The 20,110-nt window shown below is 44.7% G+C and overlaps 4 protein-coding genes across 4 annotated transcripts; 2 read left to right on the plus strand and 2 right to left on the minus strand.

Moving 5' to 3' along the window:
* Positions 1 to 122: 122 nt before the first annotated feature.
* Positions 123 to 7,076, minus strand: LOC108094314. Its single transcript, XM_017194842.1, is given in 8 exon segments — positions 123 to 1,144; positions 1,207 to 1,319; positions 1,378 to 2,874; positions 4,228 to 4,762; positions 4,764 to 4,803; positions 4,860 to 5,195; positions 6,027 to 6,189; positions 6,913 to 7,076. Coding segments are annotated over 7 exon segments (2,868 nt in total). The 5' UTR covers positions 6,161 to 6,189; positions 6,913 to 7,076; the 3' UTR covers positions 123 to 931.
* A 629-nt stretch (positions 7,077 to 7,705) lies between these two features.
* On the plus strand, positions 7,706 to 8,237 carry LOC108094241 (ubiquitin-like protein 5). The gene is made up of 3 exons (XM_017194700.2): positions 7,706 to 7,841; positions 7,901 to 8,039; positions 8,107 to 8,237. Exons 1-3 carry the CDS (start codon positions 7,803 to 7,805, stop codon positions 8,148 to 8,150), a joined length of 222 nt encoding a protein of 73 aa, XP_017050189.1. The 5' UTR covers positions 7,706 to 7,802; the 3' UTR covers positions 8,151 to 8,237.
* Positions 8,238 to 8,646: 409 nt separating this feature from the next.
* Positions 8,647 to 9,358, plus strand: LOC108094328 (anaphase-promoting complex subunit 15A). Its single transcript, XM_017194878.1, has 3 exons — positions 8,647 to 8,853; positions 8,915 to 9,002; positions 9,063 to 9,358. The coding sequence occupies exons 1-3, from the start codon at positions 8,725 to 8,727 to the stop codon at positions 9,200 to 9,202; spliced, it is 357 nt and encodes a 118-aa protein (XP_017050367.1). The 5' UTR covers positions 8,647 to 8,724; the 3' UTR covers positions 9,203 to 9,358.
* LOC108094327 (succinate dehydrogenase [ubiquinone] iron-sulfur subunit, mitochondrial) lies at positions 9,256 to 10,800 on the minus strand. The gene is made up of 3 exons (XM_017194877.2): positions 10,607 to 10,800; positions 9,901 to 10,337; positions 9,256 to 9,843 (listed from the first exon to the last, which is right to left on the minus strand). Exons 1-3 carry the CDS (start codon positions 10,667 to 10,669, stop codon positions 9,450 to 9,452), a joined length of 894 nt encoding a protein of 297 aa, XP_017050366.1. The 5' UTR covers positions 10,670 to 10,800; the 3' UTR covers positions 9,256 to 9,449.
* Positions 10,801 to 20,110: the final 9,310 nt, after the last annotated feature.

Below are 20,110 nucleotides of genomic sequence, written 5' to 3' on the forward strand. Positions count from 1 at the left end.
CAAATTTTTCAGTGTAGTGAAAAAAGCTAATTACTGCGACCGGATAGCGTGGGTTAATTACTTGCCATGGCTTTGACAGAATTTTTTTGCCTTCCTTTTTAACTAAGAAAACGTTTTTATTATTCCGAGCAACGCATTTATTGTTTAAAAAATGGGATGAAGGCTTAATGAACAAACGACGTAAAGACAAACTATACCAATTAAGTAGACTTACGAGCAAAACAATAGAAAAGTACATAATTTATGTTATCAACTATTTTTGGGTTCACTCTTTAGAACTATGTTGAACGTATACGACGAGTTAAGAAAGGGTGAATTGGATTTATTGTATGGGGTGAGGTATGTGCAGGTTCATTCGATAGATATCTGAGATATTTAGTGAGTTTCAGTTTTATTTGACACTATTTCAGAGGGATTCCAGTTCAGTTAAATTTAATTCGCTATGGCAATTATAATAGGTTCGGAAGTTTTCATGGTAAAACATTTTAGCTTACTAATATCTTAAAGTATAGCTTTGAAGCAAGAGTGCGGCTTACGCAAACTATGACTATTTAGTTCAAAACGCTTTTGAATGGCAAACGTATTAAAATTAAAAATACGTAGTAGATGAGACTTAAAGGAACGATGATTGATTTTTAAAGGACAAACTAAATATCAATAAATATTCAGGACTTCCTTTGGACAAAGGATTGGATTAACTTAGATATTTACAAATTAACCTTATTTCGTAATAAACACTTCAATCCTACGATATGGTACAAAACACTTAAAAGCTATAGCCTTACTTCTTACGTAGTTTGCATAAGTTAAGGGCGGCTGGGTGCAGTTGATCCACTTCTCGCAGTGATATATTGTTGAGTTTCCTTTTTAAGGCACAGACATTATGTACACCTGACAGTACTTAGGTCACTAGAGAGGGGGTTGGACAGATCTATGTCGCTGGCGGTTTGCCGTGCACTCGAAACCGATAGAGACACGTGTAGGTGGGCTGGCCGTGGTTCGTCTCGATGCGCAGTTCGACGATCTCGTACGGCCGTTTGATGTCCAGGTTCTGAACAGCAAAGTACTGGAGGGAGGCGCCGTTGTCCTCGAACTGATACTCCCCGAACAACACCGGTTCCTGGTCCTTTTCTTGCTCCAGTCCCTGAATAATCCAACAATTAGGTTAGGCTGTTACTGCTTGTTTTAAAGGTGATTTACTCTTACCCAAACTGTGAAGTTGCGGGGAGCCGAGTCTATCCTTCCAGTGGGGGACAGGCTCTTTGGTATGTGTTCCAGGGTGAAGCCAGTGACGTACACCAACGAGTTAAGCTTTAGCACTGTGGGGATGAGAACTATAAGAACTTTCTTTAGTGTGGGAAACAACTTGCGACTTGCCTAGGAATCCGGGGAATCCCTGGAAGGCCCAGCACTCCCCTGGCTGCACGTTGGGCGAGATGGCCACCCGCGGCGTGTTCGTGGGATACCAGAGAGGGATCCCGAACACCGAAATCTGCGCCGATTTCGTCTGGTAGCTCTCGGTGCAGCGCGTGGAGAGAATCTGGCCGCCCGCCGATTCCAGAGCGAAGTCCACCAGACCCGTCTTGTCGGCATCGTAAATGGCCAGCACCGTCTTGACTATCTGGCGCACCTCCTCCTCTCGAATGTGGCCCTTCAGCGCCTTGGTGCTCTCGTTGTGCTTCGCCTCCACGACCAGGAGCATCTCCCGCTTGAGCCGCTCGCTGATGTCGCTCATCAGCAGTATGCTAGAGCGCTCGATCTCGTCGCGGATGTTATTGTTAGTGCGCTTGTTCAGCTCCAGCAGCTGCTGCTCCAGGTAGTCCTTGGCCACGAACATACTGCGCACCCAGTTCTGCAGGTCAACGTCATCCAATTGGGCAGCGGCCCCGCCAGCGGTGGATTGTTTGAAGCCCAGAATTTCGACCAGCGAGAGCTTGATCTGTTTGTTGAGAAGAGCAAACTGCGAGTCGTTGAGCGCAGCCAGCTTGGTTTCGATCTCGGCCAGCAGCCCGCTGAAGCGACGATCCTGGGCCAGCTCGTGCTGCTGCATGCGCTCAAGCAGATCCTCCTGGCCGAGCTTCAGCTGGCTGATCGACTGGTGCAAATCGGCGTTCTCCGCCTGCTTGTCGGAGAGAGCCAACTTGATGAAGGCGATCTCCTTGTTCAGACGATCTATGTGGATTTCTGCGGGATTGGAGCCGGAGCTTTCTTTCGGCTCAAGCTGCTGCACCCGAAGACTAATGCGAGCGTCTACAAAATCAGCCAGTTGCGGAGCCAACAAGATTCGTTCCAGCAGGGCGTGCATATCTATTTTCTCCAGTTGAATTGTGAAGTGCGATTCGTGCAAGTGAAGCTCTGATTTAATGAGGCTCGTGATCTCCTCCAGGTTAGCTTGCGATAGTTTTGCCATATCCTGCCATCCAGACTTCTGTAGCTCCAGTTTCAGCTTAACAGCCAGATCAGCCAAATCCTCCTCGGTTAGCTGGGTTTTCTGTGAAATCTGCTGCAGGTTCTCCTTCATCAGCTGAACAATGAGTTGAACCTGTTGCGGCTGTAGTTGCTTCGATTGCTGCTGCATTTTCAGTTCCACCAACTGCTGCACGTAGCTGTTGACATGGTTCAATATGTTCTCGTATTCTTCTGCAGTCAAGGCTTTCTTTATATTGCTCTCGATGCTCTCCATGTTGATTTTGATGGCGTCGGCTTCCTGCTGGGCACTTCTGATGGAGGGCATCTCGATCCAACTCTTTAGGGATGATCCAGCACTGGACAAACGACTTTGCAGGGAACCGAAGAGCGCGAGTGGCAGCGGCAAAAGGGCTTCGGCTCGCTGAACATAAGCAATGCGTTGATCCTCCTGTAACAACAACCATCCTGGCCGAAGAAAAAACCAAACACAGCACTATTAGTTGGCAGTCCTTCTACATTTCCATTTCCCCACAACTGCGAATATTAAGTAGACTTAGGTAAGGGGGAACTCGTTTTTTTTTGGGGGTAATTCCAACATAAATGCAGAAGGATAGAGTTCGGTCCTGGCCAACTAATATTGCTTGTTTACGATTTACTTACCATTTAGCGAACTTCCAACAAATGGCAAATAAAACAAACTAATCTTTTTGTACTCGATGTTTTGTATGAAATTGTTTGCGATTTATTTTTTGTAGACAATTACAAAGCAAACAGTGAACAAATTACAATTAAACGTTGTTTGACAACAAGTAAATTTAGTTAGGCCATTCACCCAGTCGGATAAAGGCCCTTCTAATTGTTGGACAAAAATTAAGTTTACGTAAATGATTACAAAAAAATCTGCAATTCAAACAGCGGCGAGCTCTATCCTTCTCCCATCAGCCTGTGATGTTGCATTTTGTTGGGAATTGTGGGGGTTAGTGTGGTTGGTGGGATAAATGTAGAGTTTTTGTCTAGGCGCAAGGGTAAATGGGGGGGACGAAAAACTATACGATAGTTAAGAACGTTTCGAGCCCTGCAGGCGGACGTAACTCGGACAAAATGCTTTAGTTTGTACTTGAATTGTTCATAAAGAAAGTTTCTCATGTCTGTCGACATGAAAGGAGAGTTGGCCTCTCAACAAGATCCTATCAAATTAGCAACTGCTGCAGCAGTTCGACCACCAAACGGTAGCCTCCTTGCTCCAGGTGTTCCCTACACGCGCTCATAATAGACCTGATCGTCGGCCTGAAAGAGCTGGCGCCCCTTGTTGACCACGTTCTGGCCAATGGTTCTTAGATACAAAACATAGTCATCGGCCCAGTCCCGCACGCGCACCGCCTGCTCGGCGGCCTGGGAGCGCAGCGATTCATACTGGGCCTGGTTCAGGTAGTCGCTAACGTTGATCTTGGGCAACTCAGGTAGGGTGAATGTGTATTCGGTCAGGGATTTGGGTGGGAAAGGTTCATTGGGGTGTATGTAATAGAACAGACCTGCAAAGGCAAAGCAAATTAGGCGTTGGTCCTCAGCAGATGGCGAAAGTAAAATAAAATATGTCATCACGTGGCCACTAAATTCTGATCCGCGGGATTTAGCAAACGAATAAGCGATGGCGTCACGCCACTGTCAACGACCAGATCAGAGTATAAATAACCCCACTGAAGGTGATCTATTTGCATATAGCATAAGTTGTCGAACCGAAACAAGGTCACGCACACGATCGAACATATTTTACTTTACATCGTTGTAAATCGGACGTTGCTTTTTAGATCTACTCACCCGCCAGCAGCAGCAAAGGCAGCAAAATCAGCAAAAATATGAGGAACCGCTTTTTCGACTTGTTATCCGCATCCGAGGAGCGCAGCAACCACGTGTCCAGACTCAGAACCGATCCAATGAAGATGTACAAATAGCGCAGCAAACTCGCGAATCCTCCTCCAACGGCATTGCTTACTTTTCCCAGGAATCCGACCTCCTGACGCCTAGCGTAGTAGTTTTGGTAGGCATTCGTCTCGGTGGCCGAGATGTGGGTCACTCGAGTCCACACGGTGGTGACGGAGCTGACAACCAGCTGGATTAGGCGGATAAGCCACCAGCTCTGCTTCTGCTGCTGCCCAAAGGTGGCGTCCAGTTCGTCTGCGGAGTCGTAGTTCGCGTGCTGGACATACTTTGACTGGTAGCGACGCCGAATGAACTCCTCCTGGTCGGGATTCTGCTGGACCATGTAGTTAACGCGCTCGTCGTGGTTTCCTAGGCTCCGCCTGGACATGTTGGGCATGGCCACGATGCCCGGGGCCAATTGGCGGCGGTGGGGGGGACAGCTCCGAGTAGGTGTAGTCCGTCTTGGGAGTTTTGCTGGAAGAAAAAAAATTATTCGGTTGGGCTCCAAGGATTAAGGATATTCCACTCACTTCCAGTACTCGCCGGCATCCCTGTATTCGATGTAGGCCAGGTAATCGCTGACATTCCCCGAACTAAGGTTTCCGTTGGAGTGATTCAGCTTCTCCTGGGCGGAGTTCAGCGTGTTCTGTGTGGTCTCCAGCTGGCTTCTGTTCCGCGGCGTCGATGTGGCTCCTCCCGATCGCTTGGTGAAGGTGGACGTGACCGTGGTCGTGGACGAGGTGTGCTTGCGTTTGGCCTCCGGGGTCATGTCGTCGCTCGAGTAGTCCGAGGTCAACTGGGCGAACGCCTTACTCCGGGACTGCTTACTGCTGCTTGATTCCACTATATGCTCCTCCACTATCGTTCTGAAAGCAAGGGATGTAGATAGTCGTCAATAAGATTGGGTGGAAATATGTTAGTGAGTAAGCCCCCGATAACGTGCTCGAAATCTTTTCCAACTGCCAGTACAGCGAATCAAAACAAAAATACAAAAATATGCTTAGAAACGACGTTGACCTTCACTGGCTACTGCCTGTTAGCCATGCTCGTTTTTGTGGCTAAAACGTGAAAACGAATCTGTGATGGTCGCTGTGGAACTCGGAATGTCGTCATCAAAAGTGTCGCGCTGATCAGACGCTCTCTTGAATTCGGCGCCAAAATCCAACGAAGCTCGACGGAATACCGCACCCTGTATGTGGATTTGCCTTCGTTTTCTGCCCGTTTCGAAATTGAAAATCGCGCCGAATGTGAATAACAAGGAGATGACGTCATGGCAGCAAACACGCAGCGTACAGACCGACACTATGAATGTGTGTTGCTTTACAGTAGAACTTCCCTTTCAGATTTCTATAGAAGTAGTTACGAAATGTCTTGACGATGTTTCGAGTTTTGCAAATTTGCAAAGGTTTTGGAAATCTTTATTTAAATTTCTTAATCTTAGAGATTCTTGGTTGCAAATATTAATCAGCCAACTTAAAATCTGTTAATAGCAGATGGTATTTCGGGTTTAAGCTGTTCACTGTATTTTGACGCGATTGTTTTATTAACATCTCTTGTCTCACGTGTCCAGAAACATATTTTGACTTCCTCATAACCCATATAAATTTAGCTACTTCTGTAGGTTCCTGGCAGTTAGGAGTTCGAGTTTTAGGGGTTCGTATCTTATTCTATTTCGGGATTTAGTCCCAGACACTTACTGCACATTGGGGGCCGCCGACTTCTTCTTGGGGTGTTGCACATGTCCCTCCTCTCCGGCATCGCTCGACCTCAAGAAGGGGGTCTTGGAACGCGACCGCCGACGCGTTTCTATCTGGTACGTATCTCCGCTCATGATTAGATACTACACAAAGTGCTTGGGCCCTGCGAAGAACACGAATAATTAACATGGGCCTCGATTTATTTGGAATAAACATTAAACCCGTCTGTGTCTGTGACCGTGAGCGTGCGAGTGTGTGCGTACTAGGCGTGGATTGTTTACAATTGGGTAGCTGGAAAACATTAATGGGCTTCACTTTACTTTTTACTTTAATGCTCGAGTGCTTTTTGGATCGAGCTTTCCTCCCAACATAATGCCGCATTATGCAATGTGCGATGCGTGTGGAAATGAGCGCAGTGCCCGGTTTTTAATTAGAATGCAATGGGGAGGTAAGTAGGCAGCGCATAAAGACCGCATCTAAAAATAGGACGGAGCATTTTCGGATTGCGAATTGCTTGCCAGTGACCATGGAAATACTGGTGGACTGTTTGGCCGATTCAATGGGGGAGAATCGCCGAAAACGACGCCCGACCTTTTGAGCATAGTTTTCATGGGGCGGGGAGGAGGTACAGGGTGCTCTGGCTAGCCACGCCATTCACAAACAACGCGCGGTAATCAATAGAAGTGGATTGCCCAAAATGGGTTCGCAGCACAGGCGCAAACATTTGGTGTTTCGGTGAAATGGAAACCCAAACAAGTTTTCCGCAGCTGCGTCATAACGTAGCTGTAAAATTGAAGCACGCACACACACAAACATACACACACACACAATTACGACTGGGTAATGCAAAGTATTTGGCCAGCTCGCAAATAAATAAGGCACATACTTTATAATATTTCTCGTTCTTTCTCAGTAAATTCCTTGGATTTATTTTACTGTATATGCGGTTTGTTTGCAAGCGCCGCGACGGTTTTAAAAATAGCCTCCACTGGCGCAACGACAAATCACGTCTTTCCCGAGCGGCGAAAAATTTCGAATAAATAGTGGAGGGGGACACATTGAGGCTTTTATTTCTTATCGATGTTTAAATAGTCGATTGCTTAACACGATTATCGATAGGTGCTGGTGGGAAGGCCCGTCGTAGTCGTCCTCCACGCAGCCACTTCAAAATGTTGATGCGAATTGCTATTAAAGAGCGAACTTGATGTAAACGACTTGTAATCAGATCGACAAAATTCCAATTACCAGAAAATATCAACATTTATCAACAACCACACAGAATACAAAGTGCACTATTTAATAATTATAAACCTTTTCCAAATATTTTCTAGCGAGAAGTAGTCGAAGTCGAACTAAAGTTGATGTTGTTGAAGCGTATGCAGAAACGTCTTAAAAATCTTCTAGAAATTATGACTTCTTTGAACCCTTATTTTTAAATTAAATTAACTGAGCAATTTAATTTTTGTTTTATTACAGCCCAAAAACTAAGCACAAATTAAGTCAGCCTGCGCACTTCAAATATGGGATTTTTCTTTGGAACCATTTGTATAAATTGTTTATGGTGTGTAATTAAATTATGTTAAATTAAGCAACAAATATGTAAACACTAATCGCGTACACGGTATTTGTTTTCGATTGCAATATAACTTAAGCCGCGACTCAAACCTGTCGATATTAACCTTGGAATACTTGACAACTCTGAAGCATATTTCAACCAAAAAACCACAACAAATCAAGAGGTGTTTTGTTGCCATTTCCTTTGCAAAATCATCAAATATGATAGAAATAACGTGTAATGATCGTCTTGGCAAAAAGGTAATGTGTGCCTGAAGGCAACCGACAATAAACTTATTAATCCAACTTCTAATACGCAGGTCCGCGTTAAGTGCAATCCCGACGACACAATCGGCGACCTCAAGAAACTCATAGCGGCACAAACGGGCACAAAGCACGAGAAGATTGTCCTTAAAAAGTGGTACACAATCTACAAGGATCCCATTCGTCTATCCGACTGTAATACTAATTATTTCCAAAACTTAAACTCTATTCTCTAATTGAATCTCTTTATCAACTTTTTTAGATGAAATCCACGATGGCATGAATCTAGAACTCTACTACCAATAAATTTGCGAGGGAAGGGTTTCTTTACCGTAGATGTCCAAATTTTATAGCTTCTTTGATAAATACATATATGAATTTTCAAATAAAGTACCTTATGGTTATGTTATTATTTCACAGGGGTAGGCATAGTAAGGTAAAAGGGGCCTAACTAAATCTGTTCACAAAGAAATGGGAAAATTAAAAAAGAATTGTTGTTTGAAAAGTTTTTGATACCTCAGTAAAGTTAACGATGAATATTAAATATTGAATTTTTCATTTAAATTTGCTAATGATTTCAAATATATGTAGATAATACCTAAAATGAACAGTCGTAGACTACGACTCGTAGTCTTGTCTTGCCTTAAGAATATACATATTTGAATTTAAAAGGATATTAGTAAAAATAATGATAACTGCTACAAATAAAATAAAACTATCCAACTTAATTATCATTCTTTCACGTTAATCCCTCTTTTAGGTACGCCCCTGTGGCATTTGGTGTTATTCCACCTATTGTTGTGGCGTTGCCAGATCGTGGCACTGGCGTCCGGGCTAACAATAACAAAAATTGGAAACTGCAGATTAAATATTCCGCGAAATGTCTATGATTCCTTTTTTTCCCACGCTCAAGGTATCCGTGGCAAATCGGTACTGGTTGGACATGGCTCCTGCCTCCGTCAGCGAAGAAGCGCAAACTCGTAGATACGAAGACGAGCGCAGCAATTGGGTGAGTTTCTTCAGAACCCTCGATTTCTCAATAACTTTTAATATTTTTACTTCACCTGCAGCGGGAGTCACTCAAAACGGCAGGAACAGACCTGCAGCCGCTAGGCAAGATGCTCACCATTCCTGGAATAGAAACCGACGACGAGGATGGTAAGTGGTGAAGAAAATTTCTGGGATTAGCAGTTGAACCACCTATCCCTTTTTGTCCAGCCAACGACGACAGCGAGGACACCGATAGTCACGATGAGGAGGACGACGAGACCAACGATCGCGTCATTCCGGTCACCCAGGACTTTTACTCCGCCGACGACATACAGATGAACGACGAGACTTCGCCCACAGCTCCCTGAATACGGGTTAGCATTATTTACGCTCGCCGTACTTGGATTTATAATGCTCTCCGTTTGGTGGATACACAATTATTTATTTTCGCGTCTTGTTCCCTTTACAAACTGTAACAAGTGTCGGATACTTTAGGCTTAAATAAATTAAAACATAGTAAGCAAGGTGGCTGGAGAAGTCTCCACTACAAATTTGCGGGGGCTTTGCTCACTAGCCAAGGACATCAGAGGACGATTTGGGATTTTCGGGAGGGCCCTACTTGTGCAGCGCCGCTGTCTCCAGCTTGGGTGCCGGCTTGGAAGCCAGACCCGAGAGCAGTTTCTTGATCTCAGCGATGGCCCGGCCGGGATTGAGACCCTTGGGGCAGGTGCGCGTGCAGTTCATGATCGTGTGGCACCGGTAGACGCTGAAGGGATCCTTGAGCTTGCTGAGCCGCTCGGCGGAGTTCTCATCGCGCGAGTCGATGATCCAGCGGTAGGCCTGCATCAGCACGGCGGGGCCCAGGTACTTCTCGGCGTTCCACCAGTACGAAGGGCACGAGGTGGAGCAACAGGCGCACAAGATGCACTCGTACAGGCCGTCCAGCTTGGAGCGGTCCTCAACGGACTGCAAGTATTGGGCCCTGCCCTTCTGCTCGCCAGCCTCGTTCCTGAGGGAAATATTGCGATTAGTTTTGATAGCTCCTCATAGGATCACTTCCACTCACTTGCGCTGCAGCCATGGCTGAATGTTGCGGTACTGCTCGTAGAAGTTGTTCATGTCCGGCACCAGATCGCGCACCACATACATGTGGGGCAGAGGGTACACCTTCAGCGACTTGGAGGTGTTGATGTCGATCTTGCTGATGCAGGCCAGCGTGTTGGTGCCGCCGATGTTCATGGCGCAAGAGCCGCAGATGCCCTCGCGGCAGGAGCGTCGGAAGGTCAGGGTGGGGTCCACCTCGTTCTTGATCTTGATCAAGGCGTCCAGCACCATGGGACCGCACTCGCGCAGGTCCACCTCGTAGGTCTGCATATAGGGCTTCTCGCCGGCGTTGTCCGGGTTCCAGCGGTAGATCTCGAACTTCTTGATCTGCGGCTCCTGGGCCTCCTTGGGCTGCGCCTGCTGCTCCAGCTGGGCGGTGCCATTGCTAATGGATCGAAGCTAGAAGACCGGGATTAAGAATTTAACAGGTGATCACGCTACATCAATTTTTTATCCAACCGTCTTGTGCAAAATCGTTTACATAACAACCAATGATTGTTGGCAATTTTTCCCAATTACGACGCTTCAGCTTGCATGTTTTGTGTTTCTCTATCTCGTCCGGACCCCCGATATCCGCCTTATATAACTACTGCACGGGCCCAAAAGCCGCCCCCCGCCCCACAAATTCTGGCCAAAAACCCATGGACCGCTTTTCCGCCTCCGCTCACCTGGTTTCTGGCCACCAGCGATCCAACGCGGCTCAGGATTTGTCTGGTTTCGCTTGCCAACATTTTCGTCGCTGTTTCTGCTGCAATTGAAACGGCACTGCGTTTGCAATTATTGATTTGCTAAGAGCAAATTGAGTGTTTTTCTTATTTTCGTACAAAAAGTGCACGAACTGGTAGTGCGACCGTGGCAAAACCAATAATTTGCGAAAACGTACTAAAAAACACACAAGGAAAGAAACGCAGACTGGGCACACATTATTAAACCGCGAAGCTGCCGTTTTTTTTGAATACAGATTACCACTGTGGAGCTGGCTCATTCAAGTTTTATCTGTCGGTAATAGAATATGTATTGGCGACTTCAATCATAAAACATATTTATATTTCGTGAAATTATTAATCTTAAGAACAAATTATATTTTCCAAGGGGAACGTTTGCTTCACGTTAGTTAGGTTGGTATAAACTGCATCCATTACATAGAAATTGCAAGAAATTAGCCTCTATCGATAATCTGAACTAACGCAATTGCAATTCCTTGTTAAATCGGTGTTGGTAGGTATAATATAATATTTACCACAGAACTCCGGTTTGTTTGTGTATGGAATTTTTTTTCGGAATTGGAGAAATCTCTACGTTTACGGGTACTTGCCAAGATCCTGGGCTAACTATTATGTAAAACTTTTTAAATGGCGTTTGGCGAACCCCGAGACAACAGCACGCCGAGTTTGTCAATTGTTCAGTGACCTTTTGTTGTTGGGAAAACTTTTGCGGACTTTTCCTTCACCACCTTTCTCATTCGCACCTAGGAGGTGGAAAACCCCGAGTGAAAGTAAAAGGTAAGAGGGGTCTCCAGTTTGCTTTATGAGCCGCTGCCTGCGAAAAAAGCGGCAAAGAAACTTTTTCAATGTTAAAGCAAACAGTGGCAGCCACTAAAGTTGCCACCGAAGGCGGGTTTCCATTCTCAACCAGCCACAACTCCTGGCCCGCCTATTAAAAGCAAATAAAAACAACGAGCGCGAAACTTAAATAAAACCGTTCGAGGAGGGAGAGCGGAGGATTTTATTTGTGTACTCTGCTTTTATTCAACAACAGCATAAGAAGCGAAAGTGAGGTCATAACAAAGGGCCTTAGATTTATCTCGCAGACACATAAAGAAAAAGGGAGTGATAATACTTGAATTGCCTTATTATGATTGAGTTCTTCGAATCTTTTATTTGTGTTTAGAACTGTACTCTGTTTTTATACGATCATTAGCCTATTAAATTACAATGTTTGTCTCCAGCAAAGTAAATATATTTTTCCTCTGTGCAGTCAGGGAATGGTTTTGATTTCAATTTAAGAGCTGCTAATGCAAATGCGAATGTCTGGGCGAAGTTTGGTAATTAATCAATGGCCGACAAGCTTGTTTCCCAACTGTTGCCTACTTTTGCGAGCCGAGAAAGATGGCCTGTTCAATGAGGCTCGAAGTAACTAAGCCCCTAAACGAATGGCTTATGGGCCGGAATGAGCGTCTACTTGGTAAATTTTTGGTCTTCGCTTAGTTTTCCGCCCTTTAACTTTATTTGCGTGTGCCGTTTTCGCAGTGACGTAGGCCCACGCAACAGATACACACCGCATTGTTTGCTTTAAATCTTAACGTGTTGGAGCCCTTGGCCGAATATCCGGCCACTCAATGATTTCGGCTTAACTGCGGAAAAATGATCGATTTGTTGATATACCCACCATTTATTTGCCATTCGTTCCTGTGCGGGTGTGTGGGTGTAAAGAGATTGTATAACTTCGCTAACAATAGACGCAAGCGGCACAAAAATAGCAATTTTATTCGCACATTTGTCTGGCTACAAGTCTGTTAGTCGTGATAGGGAGTGAGCCATGGTATCCGTGCTAACTGTGTGACAATATTGTCAAAGTTTTGTGTATTAAACCGACATTCATAGTACGTCATTTCCCTGGGGTGCCATAAAAAATAGACATCCACTTCGCAAAGTGCGACAGACGCGTCCCCCCATGTAATTCAATACTTGCGCTTCGGTGTGGGTGAAATGCTGTTTGTGTGTGTGTGTGTGTGCGACCACTTGACGCACTTTTGTTACATGTTTCGATGAATTATTTATGGACAAATCCCCGCCAAAAACATTGATGGGCGCTCGTTATATACTTGACACCCAATACCCTATTAAAACACTCGGAAATCGATGAAAATTAACTCCTATTGCCAACAATTGGCTGAAATAATCTGGGAAATTCAAAATCTGCGAGGATATATTACCGTTTTTCAGTACGAGGTTTGCTTTTATCAAAGAGCGGAAAAGGTCCTTTTTTTGTAAATTGGATTGGAAAAGTTAATTTTACGCATATTTTTGTTTATATTTACGTAGCCTAAAGCCAAAGTAAATTTTATAATTCGAAGTTTTTGTCTGGTGCGTAAAAAATGTTTTTGAAGAGAAGTGTTGTCCAAAGGTAATTTATTTTATTTCCAGCCTTTTCTAAAATACTTCGCTTTTGTATCATGGAAAAAGATTTGGAGAGACTTAAGGATAAGTATATTACAGGCCCGTATTGAGGGTAAAATCATTTCGTGGGACGAAATTTTTGTGTTTTCACTTTATTTGTTCCGAACGCTGGCAAATTTTAAAGCTCATTCTCCGGTGAGGCAGACGAAGCCTGAGAATTCAAGCACCTGACTGCAAGCAAAAGGAAGCAAGTTCAAAGAACTGTTGCCTGGGGCAATCCAGCACAGTCCGGCTTGCATTTCCCACAGAAGAAATTGTTGATGGACGCTTTTTAATTCAAATCAACTCGAGGGCTGTTGAAATTCGAGAAAGGTACGGTACGGAGCCTCGGAGATTGTCGAGATGCCGGCGAAACTATTTATCAACCTGATAGCGACAGGGCCGTTGACAGCGACAAAGATGTCACGCGGCTCAGAGCAAACTCAAACAAGTTATCAAAAGCGCATCAAGCGCGACAGTTCGAGAGGCGTCCCATTGTTGTAGTTTCCTCTTTTTTCTGGTCCTCGAGGCACGCACAGGACGATATCTCGGATGGCGGCACGTAGCACAGACTTCCATTATTGCTCCTGCCGCCGCCGATACTGTTGTTCCCGCACTTATATTGTCGGTTGCCAGACACGAGTGGCATAAATGAAGCCGTCGGCCGTTGAAGGTCCACAAAATCAAATGAGGATATCTTTAATACCAAGGGCGAAAATGGGTAAATGTGCTAAGAATCGGCACAGGGATGTGTGCGAATAAAGCGGAACAGCTTAGACTACAACCGGCTTCAGGTATCTATGACAACGTAGTCAAACATTTGCTACTGATTGAGACATTTATAATAAGTAAGGATTATATTATATATAGCTATTATAGTTTCTTTGCTTCCTTTTCCTATTAATTGGAAAAATAAACTTTATATTCATTAAGTAATACTAAAACACAATACTTACAATAATACATTCCGAGGAAATGGCATTAATATTTTTATTTCCTTATTTTTGGTTTGATACAAAGGGCTACGTGCTTGTCGGTGTTTTCATATCTGCTTTCTGATTCCTTGAACTAAGCTTCCCGGTCCAAGCAGCCTCGTCCTTGACGAGCATCTCGGGGTGGGCGTAAATAATTTAACTAATTTGCCCGACTGCGAAGAATGTATTTATGAGTAGCGTACTGCCAGTGGGTCAAAGATAACTGCTCGCCAGTCAACCTTGGCCAGGCTGGGTATTTGGCCAGGCCAAACAACTCGTAGGCCTGGCCAATATTTGTACATTTAATGGCCGCCGGCCTGCCTTGATTAAATAAGCAAACAGGGCGCCTAGCCCACGACGCACAACACAATCAAATGCGATATTTACACAATATTTGTTTACGAGCAAGGGTCCTGGCTAATCAAACAACCTTGGAGGGGCTGGGGCTGGGGCTCCTTGGAAGGACGTTGGGACGACTCTCCGAATGATGTTAATGCGATTTTCATGCGATAAGCGTCGCATTAGCGCAATAAGCTACAAATAATCAGCCGGCTGACAGGCATCGCCGTCACACCTGGGCACAATCCGCAATCAGACTGCCGTCCCATAAAATCAGAAGGCCCACAATAGCACGCCACCTTCAACTTTCTACGAGATGGCTTTAACGCGGCTGCTGAGAAGTCGGGAGTTCTCCGAGCAAAATCAGCCAGGCGAGAAGGCCGGAGCCCGTTTATTAACTTACCCGGACAGGTTGCTTAAACTGCCGGAGTGCTTATGCAAATGTATGTAAAGTGTTGTAGTCGCCCAACAGAGGCGAGAGCCAACGCAAATCCTCCAAATGAAGTGAGAAAATAAAATTAAAACTTACACACTCAGTTTCAACGCCTTTCCTATCCCATTGCCAATCCTCCACCCACTTTGCTTCTGTGTGGAGTAAAGCGATAAATTCCAGCCAGTCAAAACCAGAAAGGCAGAGCTGGGAAAGGTACGTTTTTTCCGGCCAACAAGTTTTTGCTGGCTTGGCAGAAGGCTATCTACTTTGAACTGCGAGAAGGTGACGCGACAGAAAACATTGTTTTTAAGGGTTTTCTTACTTAGTTCGTAATGATTTATTCTGGATGTAATGAACAAAATAAAAGGCAAAAGTCTTTGGGTAATAATACGCTTTAGTCGTGAAACACACAAGCAATTTGTATTCTTAATTACCATATATTTTATTAGCTCTAAAAATTGTATTCTTAAAATAAGATAAAAGGAAATAACATATTTCACAGAAAGGCCTCTCTATAATGTAGATGTTTCAAAGCTTTCAGGCTTCAAGTGAAAGCAATCCCACTGTTCGATGCCTAGGTACAATTACCGAGAAACCCGTACTTCCCATCGCTGCGAAGAGCAAAGTCGGATTCCACAGAGGTGTGCAGGCAAAGAGGTAAACAAAATGTAAATTGGTTTCGGTTTCCAATTCCGTTTTTTCCAATGCCGCTCAATGCCGACGGATATAGCAGATGGTGCTACCGACGTTCAATGCACCCGATATGGCGATGGGTGGTTCTCCCTCCAGTCATAGAACCCATTAGGGCTCAAAGGCGAACGCCATTGAACTTGCCACCTCAAGGTGGCAAGTGGCGTTGCAGGCGAGCTGTGGGCTTCGACCGGGCTTTCCCTATTAATGGCGTTCCGTCGCCGGGCCATTAATTAATCCAATTATCGGGCGATTAACGTCCGAATTGAACATCAAGTATCCGCCATGTGGCGCCGTCTGACAGCAAATAATAAGAATTTTAATTGCAGCGAGACGCTGCTGAACGCCATGCCAAAATCGATTAATTGTGCACTGCGGATGCGTTGCAGGCATTTAATTGCTTCCGCAACCCGGAGATCGCAACAAAAGCTGACTCGGCCAAATGCAAATTCGCTTGGCCAGGGGACACGCACCATGCGGGTTTGCCAGGGCACTTTTCACTTTTCACTTCGAAACTTAATCAGAAAACAATTGCATGAAATTGTGCTCAGCAAAGCGAGAAATTAGTTTTTTAGTGCCACGAAATGCTCTCTGCGGGGCTGCATTTGCCGGATGTCGCAGGCTTGCAGATGACAACATTGCCAACATTTGCCAGTTGCCCAGGACTCAGTCGACTCCTGGCGATGTGCTCGCACAATTTCATGGTCCTGTCTTGTCAACCCTGCCACCCCCTTGTGTTTGCTCTGGGACTTTTGTTGTCCGACACGATGTCTTGATTTTCAAGAGACTTAATTATTAAAGCAGTCCCGGGCAACCGAGAAACCCTTCTGCGTTTCGGCCAGCTTGAGCCGGGCTGCCTGCCGAACTGAATGCCTAATTATGAGCCATGAACCAGTCTGGCTGAGCAACAGCTGCCGAAAGCGACCGAGAACGGGGACAACTCGCAGCGACGACGAGTTTGTTGGCTAAAAGTTAATTTTAAGCACACATTTCACTGAGCTCATTAAGCACACAGTTTTCCCATTTCCACCGCCCCGCCGCCATTCGCCCACAATTGCGCTCCGTAAATCGCGCGGATAATCAAGTTTTTGGTCGAATGCAAATGACAGAGACTCCATTGCGTCTATTAGCATTTGATTTGCTGGGATTTGCCGAATTGACGGGACTGTTATTACCCCAACGTTTGTGTTTACATTGCGACACTTTCAGCATGGTGAGTATTTTCTTGGAAAATTTGACAGTCTGGACGGCGTTAAGACCCTTAGCTATTTCTGACTATTAACTTTTTGGCAGAAGAACAACTGATTAACGTTGGATTTAATGGGTTGAAGCGTTTAAGAGTTGTTTTCTTGAGCTGTACATAAAAGCAGATCAAAGATTGTCATCATCAGATCAAAGATTGTCATCAAAGATTGTAGATTTCGGAATACAAAGTTTCAACTTAAGTGCTTTGGCATTAAACGAATGTTAAGTTTGCAATACAATTGAATCTAATCTTAAATGTAAGTACTTCATTCATACATAATGATGGTAGAACACATTTATTACTTGCTTTAAATTTTCAGAGTTGGGTTGCACTTAATTGCTTGTCTCAGCCTTGTAAACAATTATTGAGCACAGATGCCCACAAATATCGACATACATATACAAACACATAGGCAGATATCAATATCTGGAAGGAACAAGCGTAAAGAGCAACTTATGCTGCCCCCAAATGTGTGCTACAGTTCACCACCGGGGATGAGGGAGTTCTGTGGATCTTTGACCTACGGAATATGCGAGTGCCTTATTAGCTAGTCATAACATGGCCATAACACAGGAACTCCGCCTGCATGCACGTGTGTTAGCCCATTTATCGGCTAATCAAATTACACGGCCATAATACGCAAACATTTGCATGGAGCGGGGCAGCTTTAACAGGCAATTTGCGTTAAACGCTGATTGAATAACCATTAATGCAACTAAAGAGCATTGCAGCAGGGGTACACACATGCGACGTCCGATGGTAATGACATCAGCAGGTGGGGCGAAAGTGCAATCAGGCCATAAACACGTTCCAACGGCTCTGGCCAGCGAACTCACTGAGTGACTGACTTTTAAAGGGACAGCGAGAGGTGAAGGGAATGGGAAAGGAAGGGGGAGGGATGGGCGCCTAAGTCCACGTCGAGGATTGGAACACATCGCTGTCGGGTCGATCGACGTGCAACAGCATATTCTGCTAATGGCCAAGACAGGAAGACAGGAAGCGCCATTAGAACGGGAGGTATGTTAGAGTACACAATGCGTTGAGGACGGAGGGGAAGTGCATTAAGCCCGCGGAGTCCGTCATTAAGTCGTCGAGCTCTTTAACGCCAGCCGCGCCCACCAGCGGAGTTTATTAAGAACGCATTTATCATAATTACCGACGGGTGCTGTCCTGTCTGCCTGTCTGCCTGATGGAACAGGACTGCCATCGCCATCGCCATCGCCATGTGATGACAAATTCAACAGGCAAAGCGGCCGTAAAATTCCAGGAATTTCATTGCGGGATGGCCGCCCGAAAAAATGTCTATGATGGTCCTGTCGACGTGGGGCGAGCTCATAAAAAATGCGGCAGGCAGACACCATGAAAACCAAAAGAACAGAGCACCGGAAAAAACAATTTATTATTTCCATCATATCAGCTTAATTACAATTCAACAACAAGAAATGGCGTTACTCATAAGCTATTCAAAACAGTCAAAGTTCAAGACATATATAAACTATTATGTGCTTGTTATTATTAAAAACAGCAGAAACTTTGTGCATGCTATTAGCTCAATGAAAAAGTTTTCCATCGCTCACAATTCGGCTGTTGTTCCAAACTCCTGCCCCCATAATCGCTTGTCTGTTTGCAACACGATTGAAGTCCATTCAATCTCCAGCAGACGAGCGGGGATACAGTTTTTCCTCACTGTGCAGCCACTGCAAAAGGAAAAGCGAAGAATTTATACGCGTTGGGACTGAAACTGGGAATGATTCATGCGGAAGTAAAGGCACTCGAGAGTGCCGTAAATATTGTGGCAGCGACCACAACAACAGATTCGAGCGGAAGCCCGGAAAAAGTGTGAAACACAGGCGGAAAACAAAAGGAAAGCTTTGCATTTTCGCACCTGTTCAGGTGCTGCTCACACGAGTGAATCGCTTGATTCATTCGCTGGTAGTGACAAACCGTCAGTAAATGTCCAAATGTCCAAATGTCCGAAAGTGCGGGCTCCCTCCTCGAACTCACCTGCGATATTTTACTTGCAGTTTCGCCGCTGTTGCTCTGCATTATTTAATTGACACGTTGATTGTTTCGCATTGCGATTCCATTTTATGTGCAATTTCAGGCAAGTGGATGATGGAGCGCTGCCGGGGGGCGGTTGTGGGTGGTCGCCAGTCCGACTGCCGAACGGACGGACAGTTGCCTGTTGAAGTGCTCCCCACAGCGCCGACTCACCAAAACAGCGCTCAACAGTTTGTTGCTCCACAGATAAGCGGAGAGCGGGCAACAAATGTTGCCGAAACATGCTGGCTGGGCTACGTTGAATATTCGAGTGAATAAATTAAAAATGCGTTGTCCTCATCCATAGCTTAAGGCCTGGCACAGGACGCTTTAACTTTAGTCAATAGTGTGCAAAGAAATAAAGAAAAACAGATGAATCGGATCCACCCGTTCTTGGCAATTGAAACAGTCTCTAAATAGTGAAAAGCTAGTACAGTTGAATATACATACTTGTTCAAAAGCAGAAATATTCATTTTGGTAGTGTAGCAAGCAGCCCTATGTACATATACCAATTATTAAGCACTGCTTGATAAGCAGTTAACGTTATTGTATATTGCTTAAGTTAAGTCATCCTTTATGTCCCCCTTACTCCTTTAAGAAACACCATGTAAACCCATCTCTAAGTATGTACGTCTCTCTCTTGCACAAACGAGATTGTGAAATAGGCTAAGCATTAACAGAGATGATGAAATAAAGATCACTTTTGCTGCGACCACTGAAGAGAAAACGCCCTGATTGTATCACTACAGTAGCTAACAATATAAAGTTCGTGGGTACCTACTTTAAACTTTGCTAATAATCTTATAAGAGGCGGAAAACTTAAACATAATAACGGATGTAGGTTTTGTTTGAAAATTAGTTCTTAATTCTAGTTTTATTTAAAGCTTTCAGTGGTGCGAGTATACTGATAAAGTATACTGAGTATAATAATAAAAAAGAATCTGAGTTAGTGAGTTAAAATTTTATGGGTACTGTGGATCAGTGTTTAAAAAACTGCAGTCGAATTAGCAGAAGTCGCAAAATATAAGCTATTCGGTGCTTCGACTGTTTGCAATATTCTAAAAGTAGCAATTGCTTCTGCTTCTGCTTTTGAAAAAATTAGAAGTCGCAGTCGAAGCATAGCACAAACTTATGAAAGCAACGAAAAGCAAAAATCATCAGCAGGCCTCGCTTTTCGTTTTCTTGCATACTGGAGTAGATTGACTTATTGCCGTTGCCTAAATAGACACACACTTTGCTTTTAGGATATTCAAGTTGTTTAAGGTTATTTTATACAACGATCTTCTAGAAA

Source organism: Drosophila ficusphila, unplaced genomic scaffold, assembly GCF_018152265.1.
Source record: "Drosophila ficusphila isolate 14025-0441.05 unplaced genomic scaffold, ASM1815226v1 contig_414, whole genome shotgun sequence".
NCBI lineage: Eukaryota > Metazoa > Arthropoda > Insecta > Diptera > Drosophilidae > Drosophila > Drosophila ficusphila.

What these genes read in the sequence shown, in the direction of transcription:
- LOC108094328 (XM_017194878.1), top strand. Translation starts at nt 8,725, where the DNA reads ATGTCTATGATTCCTTTTTTTCCCACGCTCAAGGTATCCGTGGCAAAT. An exon ending in AAGACGAGCGCAGCAATTGG is followed by an intron (nt 8,854 to 8,914) that starts GTGAGTTTCTTC and finishes CTTCACCTGCAG; the next exon opens with CGGGAGTCACTCAAAACGGC. An exon ending in AGAAACCGACGACGAGGATG is followed by an intron (nt 9,003 to 9,062) that starts GTAAGTGGTGAA and finishes CTTTTTGTCCAG; the next exon opens with CCAACGACGACAGCGAGGAC.
- LOC108094327 (XM_017194877.2), bottom strand. Translation starts at nt 10,669, where the DNA reads ATGTTGGCAAGCGAAACCAGACAAATCCTGAGCCGCGTTGGATCGCTG. An exon ending in CGCTGGTGGCCAGAAACCAG is followed by an intron (nt 10,338 to 10,606) that starts GTGAGCGGAGGC and finishes CCGGTCTTCTAG; the next exon opens with CTTCGATCCATTAGCAATGG. An exon ending in CAGCCATGGCTGCAGCGCAA is followed by an intron (nt 9,844 to 9,900) that starts GTGAGTGGAAGT and finishes TATTTCCCTCAG; the next exon opens with GAACGAGGCTGGCGAGCAGA.
- LOC108094241 (XM_017194700.2), top strand. Translation starts at nt 7,803, where the DNA reads ATGATAGAAATAACGTGTAATGATCGTCTTGGCAAAAAG. An exon ending in ATGATCGTCTTGGCAAAAAG is followed by an intron (nt 7,842 to 7,900) that starts GTAATGTGTGCC and finishes TCTAATACGCAG; the next exon opens with GTCCGCGTTAAGTGCAATCC. An exon ending in TCCCATTCGTCTATCCGACT is followed by an intron (nt 8,040 to 8,106) that starts GTAATACTAATT and finishes CAACTTTTTTAG; the next exon opens with ATGAAATCCACGATGGCATG.